The sequence below is a fragment of the Tamandua tetradactyla genome, chromosome 18, assembly GCF_023851605.1.
Source record: "Tamandua tetradactyla isolate mTamTet1 chromosome 18, mTamTet1.pri, whole genome shotgun sequence".
Classification (NCBI taxonomy): Eukaryota; Metazoa; Chordata; class Mammalia; order Pilosa; family Myrmecophagidae; genus Tamandua; species Tamandua tetradactyla.
Window position 1 is genome coordinate 2387086 of NC_135344.1, and position 14639 is coordinate 2401724.

Genomic DNA, 14639 nt, shown 5'->3' on the forward strand with positions numbered 1-14639 from the left:
GTCAGCGCGCGCACGCAAGAGGTTCCGGGCACAGCCGCGCGGAGCAGACGCGGGTGGCTGGCGAGACGCTCCGGTGTGGTGTGAGGTGCGCGCGGCCGGGCGCTGGGGCGCGTGGTGTGGGAGGAGAGGAGGGCCGAGGCGGGGTCGGGGGAAGGGAGGGCAGGAGGGGAGGGCCGAAGGGGTCGTGGGGAAGGAAGGGGAGGGGGGAGGGCCGAGGGGGTCGTGGGGGTCGTGGGGAAGGGAGGGGAGGGCCGAGGGGTGCGGGGGAAGGGAGGGGATGGGGAGGGCCGGGGGTGTCGTGGGGAAGGGAGGGGAGGGCCGAGGGGTACGGGGGAAGGGAGGGGAGGGCCCAGGGGGTCGTGGGGAAGGGAGGGGAGGGCCGAGGGGGTGCGGGGGAAGGGAGGGTTGAGAGGGGAGCGTCGAGGGGGTCGTGGGGAAGGGGAGGTCGCGCAGGGCCGCGCGCCGGGGTCCCCGTCGTGGGCGAGTCGGCCCGGGAGGCGGAGGCGGGGGCTGGGGCCCGGGCCGGAGCCGGCAGGGTGGCGACGCGGCCTACCGCCCGCAGGTGAGCGCGAGGTGCCGCAGCCTCAGGATGTCGTACATGCTCCCGCACCTGCATAATGGCTGGCAGGTGGACCAGGCCATCCTGTCCGAGGAGGACCGCGTCGTCGTCATCCGCTTTGGGCACGACTGGGACCCCACCTGCATGAAGATGGACGAGGTTCTGTACAGCATCGCGGAGAAGGTGCGCTCCGGGTCCCGCAGCCGGCGTGGGTGGCTCCTAACCCTTGTCTCCTGATGTGCAGACACGCCCCGCGGGTAGAGAGGACTGGGCGGCGTGCAGAGCCGTGCCTCGGGAGGGGAGGGTGTGCTCCCTGAGAGGGCACAGAAGGCTTCATCTTTTTCCGGGAGAAGTTTACAGGAATTTCCTCAGATTTTAGAGGTTCATGATCCCTTCCCAAATAAGTGAATAATTTGTACTGATTAGATGTGTTTCAAAATTTACATCTGCATTGCAATGGGGAAAAAAAGAATTTGCAGACTTTGGCTAGAGCATTGATGCTTTAAATAGCTGAGTTAAAAAGGATGAGCTCTTTTTTTGGCACCTTGTTTATTTTAGTTATAAAACAGAACCCTTATGTTAATAACAGTAAAGACTTCTTTTTGTTTTGGTAATGGTTTTTTCCCTTCATCATAGCATGTTCTTTGTAAGTCACCTGATTTATATCTTTGAATGATTGAAATTCAGGTGACATTAGGAGAAAAATAGAATTGTGCTTTTTTAGGACTGGTTTCCCTGATTTTTAATGTTAGTGTACTGGGGAGTCTAGTACTTAACTTGATGAAGACAAAGGTGCCATTGTAGGGCACTAGTACATACCCAGGGCTTTAGTTTTCTGTATTTTCCTGATTGGAATTTTTAGGTTGATTTTTATTTAAGTTTTTGAAATTGTAGCAGTAGGGCAAGAGATAAAGCTATGAACATGTTCATAAATAGTAAAATTATCGTTTCATAAATCATTTGAGATGGTCATTCATTTTACTGGAGAGTAAAAGTAATATAATCACTGATACGCTCTTGTCTTTGACGCAGATAGGAGATGCATTAATGATGGCTGGGTTTAAATGACTGCTTTGAAGAACTAGTAACAAGCTATAAATATTTTATCGAGGAAAGGAAAAATTATTGGCCCTCCATTTGTTCATTTTTACTGCCCTGTCTTGTCAGAAGAAAAGAGTGAGGTAGTGGTGTTGCTTTGTGAACTTTAGGAACTGTTCTTATGTTTTAGAAGTCGTAAGTATCATTGAAGTGCTTGTTAAAATGCATCTCAGAGATTCTGACTCTATAGGTCTGGGGTGGGGACCAAGAAACTGCTTTTTAAAGAAGCTCCCCAGGGAATTCTGATATGACTTGATCACGGGCCACACCTTAACTTCACTGAAGGTAAGAGTTAGGGTAGGAGTGCTTTGAGATATTGAAGCGCATCAGCAGGTTCCCGGAGAATTTCAGGAGAACAGCAGAACTCTCAGAAACTGGGGTCAGAGGTCAGGAGCGAGGGCACCAGCGGGTGAGTACACAACGAGTACACATCGCTTGAGCACTGCTGGGGCAGAGCAGAGGGCACTGGGAGCCATCCCTCAGAAGCTCAGCCTTGCTGTGTTGACTGAAATCATTTGGGATCTGCTCTTCTGCCTTGCAGCTGGCGGCGTAAGCACCAGGTGACACCCAGGCCCTCACTGCTGCACCAGGTGCGGCCAAGGTGCGGCCAAGGTGCTGGAGGTGCAGGGCCTCCTGGTCTTAGTGTCTGAGCCAGTGCGAGGCGTTGGTGTGAGGAAATCACCCCTTCCGGTCAGTCTCATCTGAGTTGTTGTCCTGGTGCCTCAGGTACCCACAGGTGCCTGTGGTAGCAACCTTCTTGATAAGGACAGTTCAAGTGGACTCACTTTTGAGTAATTTCCTTTGGTCTTTTAAATGATCATTTTCTTTTGTCTCAAAATTTGGATTTCTTTTTTAATAACTTTCAGTGATTCAGTATAATTATTTGAAATGTATCTGAAGACTATTAATGTTTTTTTTCTTTTTAGTATTAGGGCAAAATATGAAGTCAGAATTCTGTAAGTCCTTTTTGGGGAAGCTCAACAGGAATTTCTGAAATTTAAGATTTTAGTATGAAGAATAATATAACTGTATTTAAAATCTCCCTCTGCAGAAATGGCAGATAATGGGGGAACTTCCTCATCTTTAACAAGCCCTGTGTGGATATCACAGCTGTTTTAAAGTGAGTAAAAGTTCCAAATCTTTCAGGCTAGACTTGATTATGCTGTCTCTTTTAGAATGTGGTATATTGACTTGCTGTTTACACAGTACCCACTCCCAGCTTGTGCTGGGTTAACTTTGAGATGAATACTTCATGAAGGAGGTTAGTCTGAAGAAGTGGGAGGTATAAAAATTTTACAGATGTCTGGAATTTTGCTGTTAATAAGTATGGGACAGTTTATTTGGTGGAGTGATATTATTTATTTTTATAAAATAAAGTTTCCTGTTTAGCAGCTGATTATATGCACAACTTTCAAGATGGACTATTTCACATGCATTTGAACTTTCTTTCCATTTTGAAGGAGCAGTTTGTCACAGGAAGTGCTTTTAGGGTTCACTGATACTTAGATCTCAAAACGGATAAGAATAAATGGCATATTTAATTTTTGTGTGTTAAAAAAGCCTGTCCAAATAGAGTTTAAAACATGCAAAACCTCAGACAGAGGAGGGCTCTCGTTAGGAACGATGAGATCCTCAGTTCTGTGCTTCCTACAGATTTCTATCTCTGGATATGGGTGGTCCTGTAGTTACAGCTGTGAGGGCCTTCCTGAGTACGGGCTGAGGGTCTTAGTGCTGGCTGAGGGTCCTACTGAGCACTGGTTGAGGGTCTTAGTGCTGGCTGAGGGTCCTACTGAGCACTGGCTAAGGGCCCTAGTGAGCACTCGTTGGCTGAGGGTTCTACTGTGTGCTGTCTGAGAGCCCTCCTGAGCGCTAGCTGAGGGCCCTGCTGAGCGCTCATTGGCTGAGGGTCCCCCTGAGCACTGGCTGAGGGTCTTATTGGTGGTTGAGGGTCCTGTTGAGTGCTGGCTAAGGGTTCTACTTCATGCTGGCTGAGGGCCATGCTGTTTGCTGGCTCAGGTTCTTTCCAAGTGCTGGCTGAGGGCCCTACTGAGCACTGTCTGAGGGTCCTACTGTGTGCTGGCTGAGGGGCCTAGTGAGCACTGGCTGAAGGCCCTACTGAGTGCTGGCTGAGGGCATGGACCATGCTTGGCTCTGCCCCCTCACAGCTCTGAGCCCCACTGGGCTCACGTGAAGAGGAGTGAGCTGCCTCATGGCAAGGGTGAGCTAGCTGTGCACTTCTGGGACCACACCTGTTGTTATTGTGAAGATGATGATCATGTTATCATTACTTCCCACATTTTGAGATTGCAAGACTAATTGTGAATAGGGCTGATTAGGGTGAATTATTAGTATTAGAAAATAAAGTTATCACTCAGTTGTTTGATGACTTGGAAATGAATTACCTAAAAATATAAAAATTGACACTTCAAAAATACAGTGCCAACTGTCAACCCAGAACTTTTTTTTTTAGAATTTTAGGTGGATTCTTAGCTAATTGAGGAACTTCATTCAAAATGGTGTAATAGGAGTTGGCATCATGTGTTGGCCTTAAAAGGTGTTTTCTATGTGTTATTTAACTTTTTTTTAAATTGTGGCAACATGTAACATAAAATTTGCCATCTTTGCCATTTTAGGTGTATAGCTCAGTGTCAATAATTGCTTTTAGAGTATTGTGCTCCCATCCTTCCCCCCAACCCCTGTTTTCCTCTAATCGCTATTATTTAATTTTAGCTTGGAGATAGATTTAATAGCATGCAAAAGGACTGTTGAAAAATTTAGTCACCGACTTGGCTGAAGAAAAAGAAGGCATGCTTATAAAATGTGTAGGTGGAGAGAGTGGGAAAGGATAGTTAATATTTTAGAAGATAAAAAGAATAAAAATAAAAAACAGCTTGATAGGTTGAAAGTATAGAATGCAAATGATGAAGTGAAGTTTTATACATATGGTACTAGGTTTTAAAAAATCTGTACTACTCAGCAACCAATTAAGTTTGCTGCAAATACAGTAGACAAAATGTTACTTTAGATATAATAGGCTTATACAAATAGATAAATTTAAAACATTTTAAAAGATTTTGGATAAATAAGTAAAGAACTTAAAAAAAGGAAATTTCGATTATAAATTTCAAAGAAATATACATTAAAACTGTGCGCTCTCATTTTTTAGATGCATCAAAAATAAAGTATTTAATGGTTAGGGTATGGTAGAAGTCGACATTACGGTCATATAGGAGTGAAATTGATATAATTTCTTTGGAAAGCAATTTGGCATTGTACTGAGAGCCTTAGGAAGAGGCTTACCTGGGATCCCGCACTTCCTCTTCAGCCGGAAGGTATGAAACTCGGTGTGCCAGGTGCTGGCCCCTGAGCACTCCACAGCCACGAGCGCAGTTGGTGCTCAGCGGTGGGATGCGGTGACGAAGGTCATCTCGTTTATTGAGCGCCTCAGAATCTATGTCCTGGTGATCTGTGACCGCTCCCCGAGGCAGGTGTTGTCAGTTAATTTCTCCAGGCTTGGAAATGGCAGAACCTGAATTTATATGAGGAAACGCCACTGCATTGGAATATAATCTGGCCTTAAAAATAATTTTCTAAGAACTTTATCTTTTTTTTAACCCCTCCCTCTCATTGACCACCAGCATTTCCGTCTATCCAATTTATTTTACCCTTTGTCCCCACTATTATTTATTTTATCGACACTTTTTTACTCATGTATCCATACCCTGGATAAAAGCATCAGACACAAGGTTTACGTAATCAGTCACATTGTAAACATTATGTCTTTATACAGTTGTCTATATACAGTTGCTTATACTGGAACACAGCTCAACAGTTTCAGGTACATCCCTCCACCTACTCCAATTAGCCATAAACTGAAAAAGATATCTATATAATTCATCAGAATAATCTTCAGGATACCCTCTCAACTCTGTTTGAAATCTCTCAGAGACTGAAACTTTAGTCCTCGCTCATCCCAAGAGTTCTGTCCTATGTTGTCAGGGAGAGATTTACCACGTAGAGTGGGGGAAGGCAGTGAGTTCACATGCTGTGTTGGCTTAGAGAGAGAGGGGCCACATGTGAGCAATAAAATAGGTTCTCTGGGGGTGACTCTTAGGCCTAATTTTAAGTAGGCTTAGCCTATCCTTTACAAGAATAAGTTTCATAGGAGTGAACCCCAGGATCGAGGGCTCAGCCTATTGATTTGGTTGTTTCCACTGCTTGCGAGAATATTGGAAATACTCCAAAAGGGGAAGTTGAATATTTCCTTTCTCCCCATTCTTTGCAAATGCTTCTTTATTCACTGCCAAAATTACTCTGAGATACATTGGGGCATCACACTAACCTGGACAAAGCAACAGAACCTCATGCCTTATTCAAGATTCCATGTACTTATGGTGTTCAACTAAACTGACCATATAAGTTAAATTGGGAAATGCACTACCCAAAATAGAAATTCTGCATCAATTTTAAACATCTCTCCCTTTAGTCTCACACTGAAGTTGAAGTTTTAAAATAAGAGTGATGTCATCCTTTACCCTGTATTCTGATCTACCTTAGTCCTGTCCAGATCAGCTTCATTCATATCTCTAGTCGAAGTCTGATCACTTTTTCAACTTTTTAAACAGTTCCTTTATGGGGTACTGCTGACTTTCATAGCTTCAGAGTGCTAACTCTGAGTCTCAGGTGTAAGAACTTTATCTTAATAATATGGGGGGCACATGTGTCTGGGGGGCACATGTGTCCAGGTGGCAAAGCAGAATGTGTGTGATTTTCTCAGCCAGCACCCTTGTGAGCCTGGAAGAGGAAAACTTTTTCACTTTATAACATTCCTAGTGTTGACTTTATTTTATTCACATATGTTTTTTTAAGATATACAATTTGTCTGAAATAAAAAATACTAGGCCAGATACAAAGCAGTGGTTTTTTCATTCCATTTATGTTTTTTAAAATGAGTATCTTTATAATGAAGAGATAATGGACACCTAACCTAGTCCCAATATTATATGAAAAATGCATAGTTTTGCTAGCTGCAAATCCATTAATAATGTTCAGAAACAGCTCTACATTTTGAATTTTAGACTATATGGAAAGCATTGTGAGAAAATTGTGCAGCCCATTTTATGAGAAGCTTTGACAACCTGGAGCTCTTCCAGAGGAAAGAAATTGGAAGGCTGAAGTGAGATGCCAAGGGTTAATGGAGGCAGTTATAGGAAGAGCAATTTTAGCACCTTCTCCCATAACTTCCCCGAACTGAAACATACAGCATGAGGTGGCTGTCCCCCAGAGATCGGGCGGGGGTGGGTGGGTGGGAAGAAAGACTGTGGTGTTGGTTAGTTGTGGTTTATTTAACCTCTGGAGGAGCTACAATTTCCCCACTCATTGTTCAGGAGAAAGGGGGATGAAGCCTTTTTTAAAGTGTCACTACAAAAACCATCATTTGTGATGTGGAAATCACTGTGTTGGAAGTTGCATGTCCTCACAAAACAGATGCACTGTATTTGGGTCACCAAAGAGGACAAGGCTTCTCATGGTGCTTTCTGCTTTGCCTGGGGAGACCCAGCAACTCCAGGAGACTGTCTGTTCAGCCGCTGTATTTATTATCACCTTCATGTGTGTGAGCTAGAAGACAGTATCTCCACTTGGTGAAATTCAGATAGTAAGGCAGAATCTTAAAAACTGTGAGGGGCTCTGTCAGCAGCGAATCTTGGAGCCTTCCTGCTCAGGAGAGCTTGACTCCGTTTTACCCAATCCCACCATTATTCTGAGGGCCTCTGTTCTGGGAAGTACCGCTCTCAGCCACAGCTGTTTGAGCTGGGGCCCAAGTGCCTCGTGGAGTGGGAGGGGGCAGTGGGGAGGGGGGAGGGCGAGGAGGGCGCCTCTTCCGCTCTACCGGATGTCCTGGCCCTTCCCTCCTCTACAGGCCATCCTCCAGCTGCTGCTCACTCGGTTTTGCATGGCCGAGCTCTTGAAGGTGGTGGACCCCTCCTCGTCTGCTGTCTGATGGCGCCTGCGTGACTGTGTTGAAGCTTGCACAGCCACTGCTGCTTCCTCAGACACTGTCAGCCCTCCTCGGACTCCATCCTCTCATGGCTGAAGCACCCCTCCTCGAGGGAGTCTTCCTTCTGGGTTCCACTCTGCCTGGTCCTGGGCTCTGCCCGGGCCCTCTGTGTCAGCTTTGTGGCCTTTCCTGAGGGTGCATCTTCTGATGATGGGGCTGGTGGGAAGTAGCTTTCTCCAGCCTAAGCGCCTCTCCCAAGCTCCCACCCATGTTGCTTGCAACCTGCAGAACTTCCCACGCTATGCTCCTTAGTGTTTTCAAACTTGGAATGTGCAAATTGGGTCTTTTACTTAAGAAACAATAATGATTCAAACTCCTTATGTGTCAAAGGCCCCTTGTGGTCTGGTCTTTGCCAGCATCTCCAGCTTGCCTTCTCCAGTCTGTACTCCCTTATCCCAGTTACCCTATGCTGCTTCCAGGTGCTGCAGCTGGGTTTGCCAAGCTCTCTCACATAGCTTCACCTTCACCTGTGCACCTCTAGCCTGATAGTCTCTCCCTCCTCCCACCCCTGCCTGGCATGGGGAGCTCCCTCAGGACTCAGGTGAGGAAATCCCATCCAGGTGTGGAATTTGGAGCCAGACTAGGACTGAGTCTTGGCCACTCACCCATGTGGCTTGGGGTCACTTCACCTTTCTGAGCCTTAATTTCATTTTGTGCAAAACATGAATATCATCTCTATTTAAGGGTGTTGAAAGAATTAGAATTAATGACTGGAAAGTACTTTTCAGAGGGTAGGTTCTCAAATGTTTGTGAAACCAGCCTGTTTCAGTATACCAGCCTTGAAGTATATTCAGATTCTTGCGGCATGTAAACATGACTTGATGTTTTTCTTCTCTTAGAGAGAGGCAGTGAACAGTCTGAACTGGAAGGCAAAAGGAAACATTTGTGTTTCCAAATAGTTACCTTTATTCAGTTATCTTCTGATTATTAAATGCCCATAAATGTGTTTATGCTACTTAGTTTCTTTTGGAAATGAGAAAAAAGGATGATAAAATTTGTGATCTTACTTTTTTCTAAAGTGCCCAATTTATAACCCTTGTCCTTAACTTTTAAAGTGATTAAACATTTACATGATGATTCTATAATTTAGTATTTAATATGACAATTGTTACTGACATTTATTGTGTGTGTCTCTGCACAAGGTCCTGAAGGAGTGAGAGTAGCGCAGATCTGCTTCATTCCACACGACCAATTTATAGTTTCATCTTCTGTGGTGGGTGTTTTTATTTTTAAATAAAACCAGAATTGTTAGTTTACCTTGAAAGATGTTTATTAGTTTACCATGACTATAAAGCTGGAGGTTCTAGCAACCTGACCAGCACATTGTCACTGTGGACACTTGGGAAGCTGGAGTTCCAGAAATGTGTTGGACAGGAATGGGTTCAGAGCAGAAGCCATGTGGTGTAAATGTGTACGGGCACCATGCCAACTGCTTAGAAAAAGATGACCCTCTCTTAAGGCAGTGAGGCATGTGGTCAGTGTTGGGCACAGGCAGGTCCGGAGCCTGTGCTCCACTTAGGTTTATATTACGAGTTTTTTCTGACCAAAGCAGGGGGGCGAATGGGGTCCTCATTAAATGTCAGATTTTTCTTTTTTCGTGGGGGGAGGGTCGTGGTGGTTAAAATTTCCATGTATATATTTTTAAATATTTCTATAACTAGAACCCCTACGCTTCACTCAGTTTCAACGATTATCATATTTTGCTGGTCTTATGTTATTTAACCTGTTCAGACATTTTTGTTCTGCAGAATTTAAAGCAAATCCCAGATACTATGTTATTTCATCATAAATTGTCAATTTTTAAAAATTTTTCTTATATGAAGAAATGCATATAAATTGGTATAATCTATCTAGAGGGTATTGAGACAACGTTTATAGCCTTTAAAATGTTCAGATGAGCTGTATCAGATTTGATCTAAGAAATTTCTCTTTAGGAAATAATGAAGTTTGTACACAGATGTAAGGGTAAGAATTTCACAGTTGAAAATAGTTGATTTTGAAATCAGAAAGAAAACAACAGAAGAATGATAAAACAATGGCATTGCCATTTGATGAAATGCTATGCAGCCATAAAAAATGTGTCTTTGGAAAGTGTGTAATTTATGTAAGAATGTTCATAATTAGAAGTAGGATACAGAATATTGTAATATCACATTTTGTTAAAACAGCATAAACAGATTTATATATGTTTATATAAACCACACACACATACACACAGAAAAGGAAGATGGGAAGGAATATAGCAAAATATTAATAGATGTTCCGTCTGGGTTTTTGAAGGTGATTTAATTTTTATTTTTCTGGGTTTTTTTTCTAAATCTTCTCTGATGAGGTTGCATTCATCAGTAAAAATGGTAACATACAATATTATTAGTTGGTACTATCTATTAGTATTTACAAATATTCATACCTAAATAATTGGCGAAAATGTATTGCTGAATTCTAAAGACATGTTTTCAGAGCAGTTGTTTAATGCATATAGTTATGATGTATTTATAAAAGCTCATATAGATTATTACTACTGGATCAGAATGAATAATAAATCAGTGGGCATTTTTTGCAGGACATTCTTCACATGTTACTTCAATAAACTTAAATTCCTAAGTTATAGGGCGGGCCACGGTGGCTCAGCAGGTAAGAGTGCTTGCCTGCCATGCCCGAGGACCCGGGTTCGATTCCCGGTGCCTGCCCATGTAAAAAAACAAACAAACAAACAAAATTCCTAAATTATACTGAGAAATCAGAGTGAGACGTAGATGACCAGCTGGTCAGGACAGTTGACAGTATTGCATTATTTTTTGTGTCTTTGCTTCACTGGGAAAAAAATGTTGGAGAAGTAGTTGGAAAATCGTCGTCTTCTATGAAAAATGGTTTTTTGAAATTGCTCTTGCAGAATGAAAGCCAAATTGATTTGCTGTTTTAAGTGTTGTTTTTTGTTTTTTTGATCTCCTTTACTTTTAGGTTAAAAATTTTGCAGTTATTTATCTTGTGGATATTACAGAAGTACCTGACTTCAACAAAATGTATGAGTTATATGATCCGTGTACTGTCATGTTTTTCTTCAGGTATGTTATATTAAAGTTGTTATTTAAATTGAATATTGTTGGTGTGGGAGTTTAATACAATCAGGATATTTTTAGATTCTTTTATTTGGAAGGAAGTCTTTAATACAGATATATATATGTATAAATATATATATATATAGTTTGTATCATCAGGCAATCAGTGTGAATCTTGAAAAAAATTTTCAAAGTAACAATTCCAGTTTTAGCAGTAACAAATTTACCTTTTGTACTTTATCAGGAAACCTAGGTGAAATGTAATTAAAACTCATTGACAGTTAAAGTACCTTTAAATATAAATCTTTTGGTGAAAAAAATGTTTTTTAAAATGACTCACTTATTATCAAATATATTGGTCACTTTATTTTGTGACCCTTTTGTGATAACCAAGAAGAAAACTGTATTTAATTACTTTGCTTAAATTCAAGATTTTTTTTTCATCTTAAGAGTTCTTTTGTGAAGCTTTGATTTGGGAAGAAATCACCAATTTACAACTTTTTTACTTGTCAAATTTCTTAATCATTATGACAGATGTCGATAAATAGCAATATGAGTATAAGTACATACTGCAGAAGTGACCACCCTAACTGGCAGGACCTGGTGGGTTGTAGAGGGTGTTACTTTGTCCTAGTCGGGGTGACACATGGCACATTTATTAGCTCCCAGCTCGGGTCTCTGCTCAGGGTCTCGCAGGCCAAGATCAAGGGGTCAGCTGGCTGACCTCTTGTCTGGAGACTCTGGGGCAGAGTCCTCTTTGGCCAAATCTGGTTCCGTGTGGTTGTAGGTCTGAGACCCCTGTTCCTTGCTGCAGCCATTTCTTGCTCCTAGCAGCCGCCCCTTCTTTCTGACAGGGCCCCCATCGTCACAGCTGCAACAGCAGGTTGTGTCCTTGTCATACTGTGAATCTCTCCGACTTCTCCTGTCCCCAGCCTGGGATAGCTCTCTGCTTGTGGAGGCCTCCGGGGAATCCAGGTTGACCTCCCGATTTAAAGTCGACTGATTAGTAGCCTTAATGACATTTGCAAAACCCCTTTTGCAGTATGTGCTCACAGAGATAACCCCTCATCACAGTCGCTGCCACCTGGGTTAGGGCAGGAGATATTAGGAGGAGCATTTTAGAATTTTGCCTACTATAGTCTGCTCTCTGACTCCCACAGATTCATGTCCCTCCCATATGCAAAATACATTCGCACATCCTGCCCCCAGGGTTCCCAAGGATCTCATTTTTATTACATCAGTTAAAAGTCCAAAATAGTGTCTGGCTCATCTAAATCGGGTGTGGGTGAGGCCCCTTCGGATGACCCGTTAAGTACAGCTCCTGGGCACAGTTCCCTCTCTCTGAGGAGGTCAGTTGAGGGCCCCAGCACTCCAGTGGACAGTGTGGGGTGGGCACAGGATAACAGGTCCTGGTCAGGAGGGGGGAAAATAGGAGGGCAAAAGGAGGCACTGAGGCAAAGCAGTTTTGAAATCCAGCTGGGTAAATTCCAGCAAGTTTCTAGGCTTGAAGTTTGTCTCCCATGGCTCTCAGCTCTGCCCTCTGAATGGTTCTGCCCCCTGAATCATCCTTCCTTTTTCATGAAGGATGCTTTCAGCTGGATAGTTTGTTTCTTACCAGTAGAATTGGAATGATCCAAACACCTCCTTCTATTTTGTCCTCTCTGTCCCTTTCAGTGCAAGCTGGCAGTGTTTCTGTTAATATTGTTTCCTCAAGATTTTGTGGGTCTCTTGTGGCTGTCACAGGGATTCACTCCACAGACAAGCATGTACATGGATCTTTGCTTCTGCAGAACTGGTTGAAGGGCAGTGACATTAAGTGATTTCCACTCACAGTCTGTCCCCAGCAGCATAGGAAGGGTTTCTCTGTACCACATCCTCCACGTCTTCCTGAGCTGCACTGGCAGTGTTCTTACAGCCTAGAGTCTAACAACCTGTTCAGAGCCACCTAGACTTTTTCTGCCGTGCTCCTGACAGTTCCTCCACTAGGCTTCTGGCTGCCTCTCGGATCTGCCCGCCCAAGGGGGGACAGGCCAGCACAAGGCTGGAGACACTGACCCAAAGGGGCTGCAGACAGGAGTTGGGAAGACGGCACGGGCACACCTTGTGTGTTTTGGTGTTTTAGGACTGACGCTTTGTCAGGAAAGGAGTATGAGACCTTTTTTTACTTGTTTCTATGATTCGGAATTCCAGGACAAGGAGTACTTACTGGATGTAGTTAACGTCTTCCTCAGTTATGTATGTCGAGCCTCTGCCAGGTTTTGTGGTCTGAGTGCTGTGAACTAAGACGTAGCTCCTGCTGTCAGAAAGCTCTGATGAAAGAAACAGCAAAGCGAATTATCAGACAGAAATGAGGAAATGTTTGGGTGCAGGAATTTACAGAGATATACTGAAAAAGTGCATTTAACCCAAATGGGGCATGCTTATAGGACAGCCCAAATTCAGTGTAGAACCAGGTGAGTGGGCCCAAGCCGGGCCAAGCAGCTTATGCAGGGGTACTGAGGAGTGGTAGAGGGTAAGGAGATTGGGTGCTGCAGGAATTCAGAATGGGGGTGTGCAGAGAGGTGTGGACGTGGGGAGGGGTGGGGGGTGCAGGGAGGGGTGGGGGGGTAGGGAAAGGTGGGGGGAGAGGGGGGTGGGAAGAAGGGGGCAGGTCCTGATCCTGGCCTTCCTGGGAATGTTCATGGAAGTGGAAGGGCCACTGGCATTTGAAGCTCACGCAGAAGTCAGCTTGCCCTAGAGGCACTTGGATTGCTGAAGGAGACAAGATTGACCAGAGGCCATCCAGGGACCTTGGAGGGGGCGCTTTCCATGGAATGATCCTGTAGGAGTCAGTCTTCAACAAACAAGAAGAAAATCTGTGCAAATGCAACACATGATTAATACATTTAGTTTCATAAAGTGCACCTATAAATTATAAGGAAAAAACCTAGCCTTTTGAGAGGTAAATATGTAAAGAATCATCTAGTTCCCTAATCTCAGAAATGCAAAACGCCATTTCATCCCACCTTGTAACAAATCTCGGTGCTCACAGGAGCACAGTGCTTTTTGCAGGTCAACCCATGCAATCCTATGGAAAAGCTTTACTTTCCAAATGACTAAAAATCTGCCCTTTGACCCTTTAATTACCCATTAGGTTATTTGTCCAAAGGAAATGTCCCAAGTTCACAATGTACAATTGCAGTGCGTTATTTTTTTTAGGTGGCATTTAGCTGTCCCCAGTCTCTGCTACTGATACCATGGTGTGTCCTCTTGATTTTGTTTCTCTGCCTTAGTTTGGCAATGTGATGTTACCTAGAGCTTGTGACAACATGAAAGAGAGGGGGACAGTGTAATAGCAGCCATCTTCTTGGAATCCTTTTTCTTTCTATTAACTGCTTTTTCTCCTTTTTAAAAAATTTTGTGTGTGAAATATATATACAAAACAGCAATAAGTTTCCAAGTACATTTCAACAAATAGTTATAGAACAGATTTTAGAGTTTGGTATGGGTTACAGTTCCACAATTTTAGGTTTTTACTTCTAGCTCCTCTATGATACTGGAGACTTAAATATCAATATAATGATTCAGCACTCATGCTCATTGTTAAATCTGACTTTCTCTGTATAACTTCACTATTACCTTTGATCTCCCATTCTTTAGGGGTATTTGGGCTGTGCCCATTCTAACTTTTTCATATCGGAAGAGGCTGTTGATAATATGGGATGGGGGAATGGAACTAACTGATGTTCTAGAAAGGCTGGCCCCTCTGCATATCAGGACTTAGCTGGTCTAGGGACCCATCTGGAGGTTACAGGTTTCTAGAAAGTTACCCTAGTGGATGGAACCTTTGTAGAATCTCATATATTGCCCTAGGTATTCTTTAGGA

General features: G+C 43.5%; 1 protein-coding gene across 7 annotated transcripts in view; it reads left to right on the forward strand.

The window, feature by feature from the left end:
* The window catches only part of TXNL4A (thioredoxin like 4A), a 22568-nt gene continuing 7929 nt past the window's right edge, over positions 1–14639 (forward strand). For 4 of the 7 annotated variants that reach the window (XR_013164988.1, XR_013164989.1, XR_013164990.1 and 1 more), the window contains exons 1-3: positions 1–85; positions 563–742; positions 10677–10780. Coding sequence is in view for 4 of the 7 variants with exons in the window: in XM_077135168.1 (XP_076991283.1) it covers positions 590–742; positions 10677–10780 (257 nt within the window). In the remaining 3 variants the exon portion in view is untranslated. Of the gene's footprint in view, positions 86–562; positions 743–2708; positions 2778–8857; positions 8929–10676; positions 10781–14639 lie in introns of those variants that run through there. The other 3 variants (XM_077135169.1, XM_077135170.1, XM_077135171.1) reach the window with 3 other exon arrangements.